This window comes from Poecile atricapillus, chromosome 10 (genome assembly GCF_030490865.1).
Source record: "Poecile atricapillus isolate bPoeAtr1 chromosome 10, bPoeAtr1.hap1, whole genome shotgun sequence".
NCBI classification, from domain to species: Eukaryota; Metazoa; Chordata; class Aves; order Passeriformes; family Paridae; genus Poecile; species Poecile atricapillus.
The window spans coordinates 1,893,219-1,906,717 of record NC_081258.1 but is presented as its reverse complement, the minus strand read 5'-3'; the positions used below and the strand labels follow the sequence as shown (position 1 = coordinate 1,906,717).

At 49.0% G+C, this 13,499-nt stretch overlaps 1 protein-coding gene across 1 annotated transcript in view; it reads left to right on the top strand.

The window, feature by feature from the left end:
- Positions 1-13,026: 13,026 nt before the first annotated feature.
- Positions 13,027-13,499, top strand: part of CMTM4 (CKLF like MARVEL transmembrane domain containing 4) — a 38,238-nt gene continuing 37,765 nt past the window's right edge. Inside the window, exon 1 of the mRNA XM_058845533.1 lies at positions 13,027-13,213. Coding sequence (XP_058701516.1) covers positions 13,028-13,213 — 186 coding nt within the window. The 5' untranslated portion in view covers position 13,027. The remainder of the gene's footprint in view (positions 13,214-13,499) is intronic.

Sequence of the window (13,499 nt, the reverse complement as noted above, 5' to 3'; positions counted from 1 at the left end):
GCTCACAGCACAACTGCTTTGCTACAAAATACTGTATTTCATGGGGCTGGGGAGACAGCTGTGTGCTTCAGCAGCTTCAGATGTATTTTGTGAAATACCATTCCCAAGCACAGCACTGGTCCTGAATTAGCAGGATTCAAATCCAGCCTATGGGATGTTTAAGGAATGAATTGCTGGACTGTTGAAAATTCCTCTTCTCTGCCAATAGCCAAGTGTTCTCCCTTGGGTGGGTGTAAGAAGAGCTTCCCAGTAAGCACAGAAGGAGTGGGCATTTAATTAGGATTCTGCTGCTCATTTTCATTGTTTCATTGTTTCATTTCATATCAACTGGATGCCTCTGTTGCCCTGCAGAGACTGAAGCTCTAGGTATGAATGTTTGTAGAATCACCCTGCCTCTGAAATAGAAATCAGCTAAGCTTTGGCTTTCTGAAATATAACTTCTCCAGAAGGTAATCCTTAGGAGGCCATGAAACAATTATAATTTTAGAATTGCCATAACGTTTTCATTAGCTCATTAATGTGAAAAATAAATTTTAGCCCTTTAAGATGGGCTTTAGAAAATACTTTTTGAGTATATGAAGAGAATTCTATTCTATTCTATTAGTTTGGGAGAAAACCAAGTGAAAACTTCAGGTGAAGTTGGAAGTAACTTCTTAAAATGGTGACAGTGGATGGAAGTGGAAGAACTTCTTATAACTCTTACATTTACTTTGCTGCTCTTCAAATGTAAGTTTTTTTGGTTTTTTTTTCAAAACAAACAGTTCCCAAGTTATGAAAAAGAAATTGGGATAATAAGGCTTTGGTGCAGAAAAATCTTTCTGAAGGCTGCTCTAAGCTTTCTAAGCTGCTCTTACAAGAGGAGTCTTTCACTGCCTGTGCTCTTCCAAATGATGGCATTAACCTCTCTGGCTTTTCAGGTGTGGCAGGGTTTTGTTAGAGAATGAACTGCTCAGATAACAGCCTTTGCTTGAACAAAACAGTGAATTTCTGAGTCATTGCAGTTCAAATACCTGCATAGGAGAGGCTGGGGATTAGAGGTTGTTATCAATGACCTGAAGGAGACTCTGCTTGTCTGGGTCTGTGTTTAGAGCTGAATGGAGTGCTTGGTACCAAACCCAAACTTGCCTGTTATTTTCATTTTAAAATAAATAATATATTTATTTATTTAAAATAAATTTTCATTTAAAAAAGAATAATATATTTATAGGATAGATAGTTTAATTCCAAAGGCACTCTTTTGCTGTAATTCAGTTCCCCTTCAAGGAATTGACATAAAAATGCCAGCCTGACATCTACAGCCTTTGTAATAATGAACTTCTCCTTCAATCACCCACTCAGACTGTGTGGAGAAGACAAGTGCAAATAATCCCAAAAGCCTTGGGACACTGGCGTCTCCTCTGAGATTCCTGCACTCCTGAGAGTGGTTTATCAGCAGCTCTCCACAGAATGGGCACTGCAGGTGAGCTCAGGATGGGATCAAGCAGGATTTCTGCTCCCTGGAAGAGTGAAAGGAAGTGATCCCTGCTTCCACATGTACCTCAGTGAAATTCAAATGTATTGGAAAAAACTCAAGGAATTTTCTCAAATGAAGTTTTTGATAAATGGTAATATTAATATGCTGTTACAGTGCTTCCAAATCACGTATGTCTCCAAAAACCTGAAGGATAGAGCACCTAATTCTCCTTCAGCTGTCTTAAAAGAATAAAAAAGCTTGCAGTATCTGCAGCACAGAGGTTGCAGTATCTGCAGCACAGAGGTTGCAGTATCTGCAGCAGCACAGAGGTTGCAGTATCTGCAGCAGCACAGAGGTTGCAGTATCTGCAGCAGCACAGAGGTTGCAGTGTCTGCAGCACAGAGGTTGCAGTGTCTGCAGCACAGAGGTTGCAGTGTCTGCAGCACAGAGGTTGCAGTGTCTGCAGCACAGAGGTTGCAGTGTCTGCAGCACAGAGGTTGCAGTGTCTGCAGCACAGATGCTGCAGTATCTGCAGCAGCACAGAGGTTGCAGTATCTGCAGCAGCACAGAGGTTGCAGTATCTGCAGCAGCACAGAGGTTGCAGTATCTGCAGCAGCACAGAGGTTGCAGTATCAGCAGCACAGATGCTGCAGTATCTGCAGCACAGAGGAGGTTGCAGTATCTGCAGCACAGAGGAGGTTGCAGTATCTGCAGCACAGAGGTTGCAGTATCAGCAGCACAGAGGTTGCAGTATCAGCAGCACAGATGCTGCAGTATCAGCAGCACAGAGGAGGTTGCAGTATCTGCAGCACAGAGGAGGTTGCAGTATCTGCAGCACAGAGGAGGTTGCAGTATCTGCAGCACAGAGGAGGTTGCAGTATCTGCAGCACAGAGGAGGTTGCAGTATCTGCAGCACAGAGGAGGTTGCAGTATCTGCAGCACAGAGGTTGCAGTATCTGCAGCACAGAGGAGGTTGCAGTATCTGCAGCACAGAGGAGGTTGCAGTATCTGCAGCACAGAGGAGGTTGCAGTATCTGCAGCACGTTTGCCGTGTGCTGAGCGCTGCAGTGCCCCGGGAGCGCGGTGCTGCTGGTGCTGCCGTGGCCAGCAGTGACTGATGGCAGCGCTGTGACCCGGCAGCCTGAGTGCAGCTGGAGCACTGTCACCCTCTGAAGGAGCTGTGCAATCCCTGCTGGGTTCCAGGAGTCAGCCCCAAGCTGTGAGTTCCTGGAGGGCTTTAGGACAAGCACATTATTAATGACATGCAGGACGTCTGTGAGATGATGTCAGAACCAAGGGAAGCAATTAATTTTCTCGTTGCCTTTGGTAGCAGACTTAGTGCAGCAGAACCAAAACTATGAGTAGTAACACTTTATCTGAAGGAAAAGATCCCTCACTCCCCTTTCCCTGACACTTAATTACGTTTTGCTGAATGTTTCTGGAGCTGAAATATTCCAAGCCCAGGAGGTGGCAGGCGTGGGATCCGTGCCTGAAGGTAACAATGCTGGATATGCCTTTGGGAGATGCTGTAGCACTGCTTGTCAGCTTCCCTCAGTAATTCCTGTTTGGCAGATTATTTTTGTCATCTAAATGTCTTCCAAAAGGTGAGCTGCTGATTTTTTTCCCAAAGAAAAGCCATTTCATTCAGTTCTATTAATTTCTTTAATATGAGTTAAGCTGTTCCTTCTAATTTCAAATTGACTAAACTGACACTGGTTTGACTGGTTGGTTTATTTCAGAACAAAAGCTGAAATATCAGTGTCCAGCACTGAAAGCCAACAGTTGTATCTGTCCACAAGAAAGCTGAATTAGCTTGCACAAGCTGCCTTTGAAATGTGTCTGAGTTTTCTGTATAAATGTTTTGTATGTAAAAGTGTAGCTTTATGACATAAAGATGTCATCTTTAACTTGGGCTGTTAAAACCAAAAACAAGTCCTCAAAACATGCAAGAAACAGAGTTGCAACTACTGCAAGCACGTGCAGTGAAATACTGAAGTTGAGGAAAATGCCATTGTAGAACTCTGGCACTCACCTGACCAGTCTGACAGCATTCCAAAAACCAGGGAGCTGCGTTTTAGAGAGGGAGTGGAATGGACTTAATTGACAGAACAGAGGGAGTGAGACCACTGAGAAATGATGGATGGATGGATGATGGATGGATGGATGGATGGATGGATGGATGGATGATGGATGGATGGATGGATGGATGGATGGATGGATGGATGGATGGATGGATGGATGATGGATGGATGGATGATGGATGGATGATGGATGGATGGATGGATGATGGATGGATGATGGATGGATGGATGGATGGATGGAGGATGGATGGGATTGGAGGATGGATGGATGGATGATGGATGATGGATGGATGATGGATGGATGGATGGATGATGGATGATGGATGGATGATGGATGGATGGATGATGGATGGATGATGGATGGATGGATGGGATTGGATGGATGATGGATGGATGATGGATGGATGGATGATGGATGGATGATGGATGATGGATGATGGATGATGGATGATGGATGGATGGATGATGGATGGATGATGGATGATGGATGATGGATGGATGATGGATGGATGGATGATGGATGGATGGATGGATGGATGGATGGATGGATGGATGATGGATGGATGATGGATGATGGATGATGGATGGATGGATGATGGATGGATGATGGATGATGGATGGATGGATGATGGATGGATGGATGATGGATGGATGGATGGATGGATGGATGGATGGATGGATGGATGATGGATGGATGGATGATGGATGGATGGATGATGGATGATGGATGGATGGATGATGGATGGATGATGGATGATGGATGGATGATGGATGGATGGATGGATGGATGGATGGATGATGGGTGGATGGATGATGGATGGATGATGGATGGATGATGGATGGATGGATGGATGGATGGATGGATGGATGGATGGATGGATGGATGGATGGATGGATGGATGGATGGATGGAGAGGACTGCTGAGATCAGATCCATTCTGTGTTGTTGTCCATGGCCTTAGTGAGAGGGACTGCAGGCAGTGCTGTGCCCTGGGTGCACCAAATTAAAACCTCTCCTTTCCAGAGAAGGAAAATGATTACCCACAAAGGACTTGGTATACTGATGATGCTCTGGAGATTATTAGGAAGTGAAGATGTACCAAATTTTCTGATGTTCTGAAAGTGTTCAGTTACTGTGCCTACAGGCAGAGAGGGACAAGTAGGAGAGAATTCCATTTCACTAAGGACCAGTCACTGACTGCATAGAAAATTTCTTGAATGCAAAACAAAGGCAGAAGTCCTGGAGGGAGAGCTCTGGGCACTTCCACCAAACCCACACGTGGCTCTTTCTTGCTCAGCTGTGGAAGTCAGTGATGTAACCTGTTTCCAGCTGGGCTCAAGCTTTGGTAGGAGTTGGGAACAGTGATGGGCTGGTTTGGAAACGAGCAATGGAACATCAGCATTTGATCTGTGCAAGAGATGGGGGCTACTGAATTAATACTGGAATTTGTTTAGGCTGTGAACCTGAATTGTTACTGCCAGTTTTGTTTTCCTGGGACGAGCACACATGCCCCAGGACAACACTGGATTGTCAGTAGCTGACTATAATTAGCTGAGCTTACTGGCTGAATCAGGATGTTTTGACCAGTATCTTGCAATGCCAAGAAACTGCCAGAGAAACTGGCAGGATCTGAAATACTTAAAACAGTAAAAGCCTGTCAAAATCTCTCCCAAGTCACCTTTCAGCTGAACAGAAATACAACACAACTATTAAGAGAATGCTGTCATATTTGAAATATTTTTAGTATGGTTTCCACTGCTTTTTCATTTGTGCTCTGTCCTGTTCTACCCCCTCCTCAAAAATAACTTAAATCTTTTGGCCAGCTTCAGTGACAAGAAAGATCTCACAGACAGCTGACTTAATCCCAGTTGCACGAAAATTAAGGGCTTGGTGGAGACGATAAATCCAAAGATTTCCTCTGCTTTAGGCAGGGATTGCCAAGGAAGTTTGGCTGGTTCCTAGGCGAGCCAGGCCAAACAAAGATCTGTGGTCTGCACACACGGAACCTGGCGCAGTGCTGGCTTCCTTTGCTCGAGCAGTAGTTGGAGGACAGAAATAGGAGCTAAGCTGCTGCCTGTGCAAGGGGACCCTGGGGAGGGGCTGGGGCAGTGGCCTCGCTGGGAGGGGTGAGGAAGGTGGGAAGAGAAGACAAGCCTGCAAGGAATCAGGATTTATTAGTTCCTCTGTGTAAGGCTTGGAGAACTGGGGCCATATGCCTGCCTTGGGTTTATAGCCAGTGATGGAAGGCTTGAAATTATTTTTCCTGTTGAAAAAACCCAAAAAAGCCAAAACTTTCCCTTACATGTAGAAGACCCATATAACCAAAGAAATATTCTGTGAGGGAACAAGCCAAATGTGCAAATCCAGAGTTCTATTTTACAAAGAAATTAGGTGCTGTTGCAAAAGGGAATATTCTTTGAACTGCTATTATGGTTGCTGATGTTACCAATCAGCTGCAGGTTAGCTGTAAGTAAAACAAATTCAGGAGGGTAATTAAAGAATGAACTTCTCTGCCATGTGCAGTTCCCCAGGAGAAGTGCAGGGGACTGGCTGGGTTGTTGCATAACAACACACACAGGATTCAAACAGTTGAGGTCAGTTGTTTTCGCTGGCCCATGCTGTCCGTGGAAAGAAAGAATGTAGTGAGTGTACTTCATCTTTTTTTTTTAAGCCTGCTAAGGGACCTTTAAAACTTTGCTTATAAAACATGGTCTATAGAATTTTTTCATCCTTCCCTTCAGCTTCCCACCTTCTGAAAAAAGAAACCCCAGCTCTTTCCTTCTAAGGTCTGCTGTACCCTGCATGCTCCATCACTTGCTATAAAACTACTGAATGTTGCAGGGGCAGCATCCCCATGTCCATGCAGAAGGAACAAGAGTTTTCTGGCCTTCTGCTCTAGGTCTGTGTGCCTTTATGGTGTTATTGGAAGACCACCACGTTTTTTCTCAGTCCACGGCTTTTTTTTCCCCTCTGTTCCCTGGATAAATGTAGTGTCGTGAATAAAATAAACACTGCTGTCAGTCTCTGCATATTTTTTCAGTCTGCTTCATTATACAGGATTCTTTCAAAAGAAATGTAACTCACAGTCTTGGCTAGTTCCCAGCACATTAAAGGTCTGTTGGCACTTTTCTTAAGAATCTGGTGTTTTGCTTCACTTTTTTATAGAAATTCATTTCACCTTGTGCTCTGTAGAATGTCTGCTGCCCTTCAGCCCAGCTGTGGCTGCAAGGTAACCCCTCTCTGGCACTTGCAGATTGCAGATGCCCTTAGAAATTTTTGGAGGTGAAAGGAGCCAGTGACTTCTTCACCACCAAACTGGACCAGTAGGTGATAAAGAATCAGTCCCTAATCCTGGAGTAAAAAAAAAAATAATAAAATGGTTCTGTGAATGGCTGATTGTTAAAAGCACATGAAGTCATGTTCATGTCTGCAAGGTAAGGGTCTGACTGATTTGTTTGGCAGCATTGCCTTTCTTGGTTTTGGTGGGGGAGGATGATTTTTTTTTTTTTCTTTTTTTGTTTGTTGTTGAAAGGGAAACACTATTTCCTGATAGTGATGGTGAAGTTCCAGAATTGACACTTTTACCTGTCCCCTTAATCCTGTACAGCTCCTTGGCAGGGTCCTGTGGGGACTTCAGCTGCTGCTGCCTCTGGTCCCAGCTGTGACAGCTGGTGGCACCCCAGGGGCTGGGGACTGTCACCAGTGGCTCAGGCCTGGGGGGCTCCAGGGCTGCTCTGTTTATTTTCCAAGGCCTCAGGGCTGGAATTCAGGTGGAGGTGGTGAAAGTCTGGAGAGGAGTAGGACTCATTACCACTTCGGGCCACTGAAGCTGCACTTTTTTAACAAGATGGAAAGCCCAGGAGTCCCTCACTGTGCTGTGGTGTGTGCCCAAGAGAACCCGGGCAAGCAGGCACGGTGCTCTCAGCCAGTGGAACCTGCAAGAAGCTCTTCAAGGCTGCCCTTCACCTCAGCTTCTTTCTGTTCTCTCTGCTTCACCCTGAACTTGTTGAACAACAACAAGGGGCTGTGCTTTGACCCCTTTCCTCAGCTGGCAGGGCTGTGCTTTGGCCCCTTTCCTCGGCTGGTGGGACTGTGACCCCTTTCCTCGGTTGGTGGGACTGTGACCCCTTTCCTCGGTTGGTGGGACTGTGACCCCTTTCCTCGGTTGGTGGGACTGTGACCCCTTTCCTCGGTTGGTGGGACTGTGACCGTTTTTTCACTCCCTGCTGCAGAATCCAGGTCTCCTCACTGCTCCTGAGGTGCCTTTTGGTGGTGTCACGCTGGGAGGCTGCAGTGCCCAGCTGTGGCTGGATGGTGACATGGAACTGTCACACTGTTCAGCAGCATTGCAGAGAACTGACCTCACGAGTCCCCACCATCCCAGACAGTTTTCCTTCTGTTTAAAGGCTGTGTCAGAACTTGCAGTTTCTTCTTGTATTAATTCCTACTTGTGACTCAGCAAAATTATTTGCCCACCTCCCATGCTGCTCATGGCTTCAGAACCAGTGTGCACACCACACTCCCACACTGGGAAAATGCACAATTCCCTGCACTAAGGCACTCAAAGCTACCAGATGTTTTCCTAAAGCAAGTTCTTTATTAGCTTTTGAGGGTGGGGCTTGTTTTTTTTTTTCTTTTCCCCCAACTGAAAAGCTGAGAAAAAGCTTCAGTACTTTTTAGATTGAGAATTTCAAGGGTAAAAAAGCCTCCTGTCTGATGCCAAAGTTAAACTCTAATCACTGCTCAGCTCTCCTGGAATTTGGCAGCATACCAGTGCTCCTTCCCTTTGGTAGGTCATGTGGAAATACCGGGGCCTTTTCTTAAAGAACCTCTCAGCTCTTTTCAGGTATTTGCACAGATGTAACCTTCCTGTTAGGATTCTAATGCCTTTTACACTCTTAACTGCATTAAAGCACCGTTGCTAATAAGCACCATCCAGATCTACAACATTTTATATTTAAGCATTAAAATACTTTTAAGTGTGTTGAAACTACATAAATACACTTTAAAAATCTGGTTTTAAGTTGGTATTTCTATTCTGCTGGAAAAGAATCACAGGCTTTAATCTTGGAAATAACACTTGAATGTGCTTAATGAAAAGAACCCACAATTGGTTCACAAGTTTACAAGAGGTTGTAGGAATAGCTGAAATGAAGGTCGAGAGATGAGGGTCTCTGTTCAGTTTGTTCACTGAGAATATTTAAGGTTCTCTTTCAAATGTTTTTTACACCTAATTCACTAGCTGGTTTTAATTTATTACCAGTGTCCTGGAGATTCTTTCTGATGGGGTTTTTAATTCTCTCAAAGCTGACCTAACTGTTCGGTAACAAACAGATCATTTAATTACAGTGTCTGTGAACAGCACACTTGTTTTTTTGCTCTGAACTGTTTCTTCCTTGTGTTCACTCTTCAGCTGTATTTTAGCTGGATGTGAAGAACTCAGTGATGAATTCCCTGATCTGATTAGGTCGATACTATGGTGGTGTCTTGTGTGCCGGTCATTGACCCAGTTCCCCACTTTCCTGGTCTCCATGAGCAGGCACACAATGGAATGGCAGGCTGTGCTGGAAACTTGTAAAGCCAAAGTTATCTGAGAGCGATCTGATCTGCCCAGGATGAATGCAGTGACCTTTTTCCTGGATCAGTACTTTTATTTACATATTAAACGTAGACATTTTTTCCCTTCCCGTGCTGCAGAGCTGAAAAGGTGCCGTATCAGGCAAGAATGTGTGTAAAGGATTCCTTTGTTAAATGCTGGCAGCAGCCTCAGCAGTCCTTGCCAAGTCAGTCCAGCCCACCCACCCGTCCAGGAGCACGCCAGGGATCCCCAGCACAGCCTGGGCTCGGTGTGGCACCTCCTGGCAGGGCTGTGCCCTGGGAGCTGGGACACTCGAGAGCTGCCCTGGGAGCTGGGACACTCGGGAGCTGCCCTGGGAGCTGGGACACTCAGGAGCTGCCCTGGGAGCTGGGACACTCAGGAGCTGCCCTGGGAGCTGGGACACTCGGGAGCTGCCCTGGGAGCTGGGACACTCGGGAGCTGCTCTGGGAGCTGGGAAACTCGGGAGCTGCTCTGGGAGCTGCCCTGGGAGCTGCCCTGGGAGCTGCCCTGGGAGCTGCCCTGGGAGCTGCCCTGGGAGCTGCCCTGGGAGCTGGGACACTCGGGAGCTGCCCTGGGAGCTGGGACACTCGGGAGCTGCTCTGGGAGCTGGGACACTCAGCACATGCTGGGACCAGCCCTCCTTTTGCCCCAAGAACACCCAGCTGGGGCTTGCTTGCACTCCCTACCCCAGGAATTGTCTGCTCAAAACCAGAGGGGTTCAGTGTGTCCTCGCCTCCCAGCACCCCCAAACTGCTCTCATTATTTAAATACATTTATACTTCATGTCCTCCAGCCCATGGGAGAAGGAAGTTATTAAGAAGTTTGCACAAGGTTGTGCAGGAGGCACTAAGCAAACAGCCAGAATAAAGATCTCCTACCACGTCACCTTCTGCTAAACCACTCAACCATCTTCCCCCTTCAGCACCACCTTTTGATTCTCTTTCAACACACTGATGTGTCTTGGTTAGAATTGCAAAAGATTGAACAAAATAATACTCACTGGATGTTTCAGAAATGTTTTCCTTGTTTTGCTCAGGATAGTTTTCTATCATGAGTCCTTCAGTCCTTCAAAATAAAGGCTAAATGTCTCTGTGGGTAAATATGCATAACCTGTGTTCCTGAAACAGCCATGGAGCCTTAAGTTACAATTCAGAGATGCTCTCCTAAGTGACAACCACATACTTGTGATAGTTCCTACAAGAAAAAGAGCTTTGTTAGAGTTGTGATTTCCCCAGTTATACAAGAACTGAAATAAGAGACTGTAAGCACCTATTAGTCCAGCTCTGTGCCATAGCAGGAATTTCCCCTTACAATTACATGATTTCATATTGTTAGGTCAGGTTAATGTGACCCAAGCAAGAGTCACCCTCCTTCTCCATGCTTTGCTTATGTCTTCTTTTTTTCTTTCCCTGCTCATCCTTCACCAAAGGTTAATGACTTTCTTTTACACTTCTCCCAACACTCCACCTTGCTTGAGCGCATTGGCCCCTCCCAGGTCCAGGGTGTAGCAGAGCAGCTGTGGCTGCAGTTAACCAAGCCATGACTGCCAAACAAACCCCTGATTCTTTCCCTGGTTCTCTTTCCGAGGCTCTCTCCTTGCTCCTCCTTCTTTGGGGATGTTTATTCAGAGGCTAAACAAAAGAAGAAAAATATATTGAAATTAAAAATAGCATGTACAGGGAAGAACCCATGAAAAGAAGGATCAAAGGAGTTTCAAGGGAACTGGAAGGGAGACATGAAGTAGAGCACACAGGTAACTGGAAAGGAAATCCCCAGGTGCATAATCCACAGTGTTCATGGAAAACAGAAGAAGAAAAAGCAGTCAGACTCTTGGAGACCGGAGGAAGATGCTAGAACTGTTGATGTGTTAAAGTCCTGTAATGTGGAACAGGTGACAGTGCAGACTGTCAGTGACAAGAAGAGGAGCACGGGTCTATCAGAGCCTGGCTGGTAACCACGGCAGATCACAGTGTAATAAATTATGTGTAAGTAAAAATTCGAAAAGATATATAAATAAGATGTATATGTTAAAATAATAAAAACCAAAGATGTGTATGTAAAAAGAAAGAAATCCTCCTCCCAAACCTGGCTGGGAGCTCTTCTCCGAAAGAAAAAGATTGTAGCCAACACCCAGATAAGAGACATTAACTCGGAAAATAGGCAGGATGGGAGCCATCAAAGACAACAAAAGGACTAGCTCGGGGGAGGAACCCAACTCCGGACCTGACCAACGTCTCTGCAGACATCAGTTGTGAAACAATCAAAGTCGACAAAGACAAGCCTCAGAAAAAGTATCCTCTGCGAGTCCTGAATCCCCCACCTGTCAGACTAGTGTTGGAGATACAATCACTGGAAACAAAGGGGGAGACTCCGCCAAGATTTCCATCGGCACCAACCCCGGATCACACCACTTCTGCCTTGATAACCCAAAATTAAAATACATACAGAGTCTCTTTACATATGAGGAGACTCTGTCTGGACACAAGTTAGGTCTATTCTTCCAAGCCAGGAAATCTATTCACCAAACAATCAAGAACACTTGGTGAATAGAGCCTGCTTGGAATTTAGCCTGAGGACTTAAAAACCCTATAAAACCCCAAGCCTGAGAGCGCTCAGACGTGGATTTGGGAAACCTATACCTCCGGTGTAGACCCCTGTCCACCCAGCGCTGCGCTGTTCTTTTTATTGTGGGTTTTTATCGCTGTTTCTACTTATTATTGTTTATTAATAAATTTTTCTTTGATTTTATCCCAAAATTGCCTTTGCATTTATAACAACAGGACACAACATTTGAACTTCACCGTGGTACACAGCGGTCTGGCTGTGTTCCAAAAAATGACTTAGCTGCATTTCACTCGTCTGGATTTTCCAGGCTATGTTGCAATTTGTCCTTATTTGTCGTGACACAGCAAAAGGAAAAGTACCCCCAAAACCTGACTCAGAGCCAGTCAAGGCTACCTTGGGATGTCACTGGAAACACGAGACTCGCGGGAGAGCGGCGCGGAGGATTCCGCTGCCGGAGCCGCTGGTGGGCACCGCCAGGGCAGGGGCTCGGCCGTGAGCCCGGGCCGGTTCCCGCAGCCCGGATCGTGCTCTGAGCCGGCCCCGGGAGGGCCGGGCCGGGCTGTGAGCGCTGCTCGGGGCCAGCAGCGGATGCAGAAACCCGAGCGGCCGCGGGCCGGGCGGGGCAGTGAGCCCATGGCGGGCTGGGCCGGGCCGGGGCGGGCGCGGAGCCCGGAGCCCGGGGCAGGTGCGCGGCGCTCCCCGCGGGGCGGGCACGGCGCAGGCACCGCCCGGCTGCGCGCCCTCCGGGGCGGACCCTGCCCGCCCTTTCCGCTCCGCGCCGGGGGAGGAGCGGCTGCGGCGCCGCCGCTCGGAGCTGGGCTGCCCTGCTGGGACCGGGACCAGGACCAGGACCGGGATCCGGACCGGGACCAGAACCGGCATCGGGACCGACATCGGCATCAGAAGCAGGGCAGCGGGGCCGGGAGCGCGCCCCCGTGCGGCGGGGCGGGCTGCGGCGCTCAGGGCTCCGCGGCCGGGGCACGGCTCCGCACCGGGACAGCGCGGCAGCGCTCCGCGCCCCCTCCGCGCCTTTCCGCACCGGACCGGGGCACCGCTCTGCACCGCTCTGCACCGCACCCGGACACCGCACCCGCACACCTTACCCGGACACCGCTCCGCACCGGGGCACCGCTCCGCACCGGGGCACCGCTCCGCACCGGGGCACCGCTCCGCTCCGCAGCGCGGCCCCGCTCCGCGCGATGCTGCCCGGGCTCTCCCCGCGCCGCTGCGCCTGAGGCGGGCGCGGGGCGGCCATGCAGCCCTCGCTGCCTTAGCTGAGCGCGGCGCTCGGGCCGGAGCCCGCGGCCACCCCCCGGCGGCACCGGCACCATGAGGAACGGCGATGACCTGGAGGGCTTCGACGGCGAGGCGTCCAGCGCCTCCATGATCTCGGCGGCCAGCAGCCCCTACCAACCCACCACAGAGCCCGTCAGCCAGCGCCGCGGGCTGGGCGGCCTGCGCTGCGACCTGGACTACCTGCGGGGCACCTTGGGCAGGCTGAAGCTGGCCGAGGTGGTGAGTACCGCGGCGGGAGCGGGGCTGCGGCCGGGCCGTGTGAGGGGCGGGCCGGGCCGGGCCGTGCGGCGCTGCCGGGGCCGCAGGAGCGCCTTTCACCTGGGCCGTGTGCCCGCGGATCGCCGCGGGGCCGGGGCAGCACGGCAGGCAGCTGAACCACACGGTCTGACTCCTGCAGGGGGGTCGCGGGGCCGGGGCCGCCTCCCGGCCGTGCCCGGCTGAGGCTCCGCCGTTCCCCTGGGGACCCGCCCGGTGCCCGCTGCGGAGCGCGGGGGTCCCGGGATCC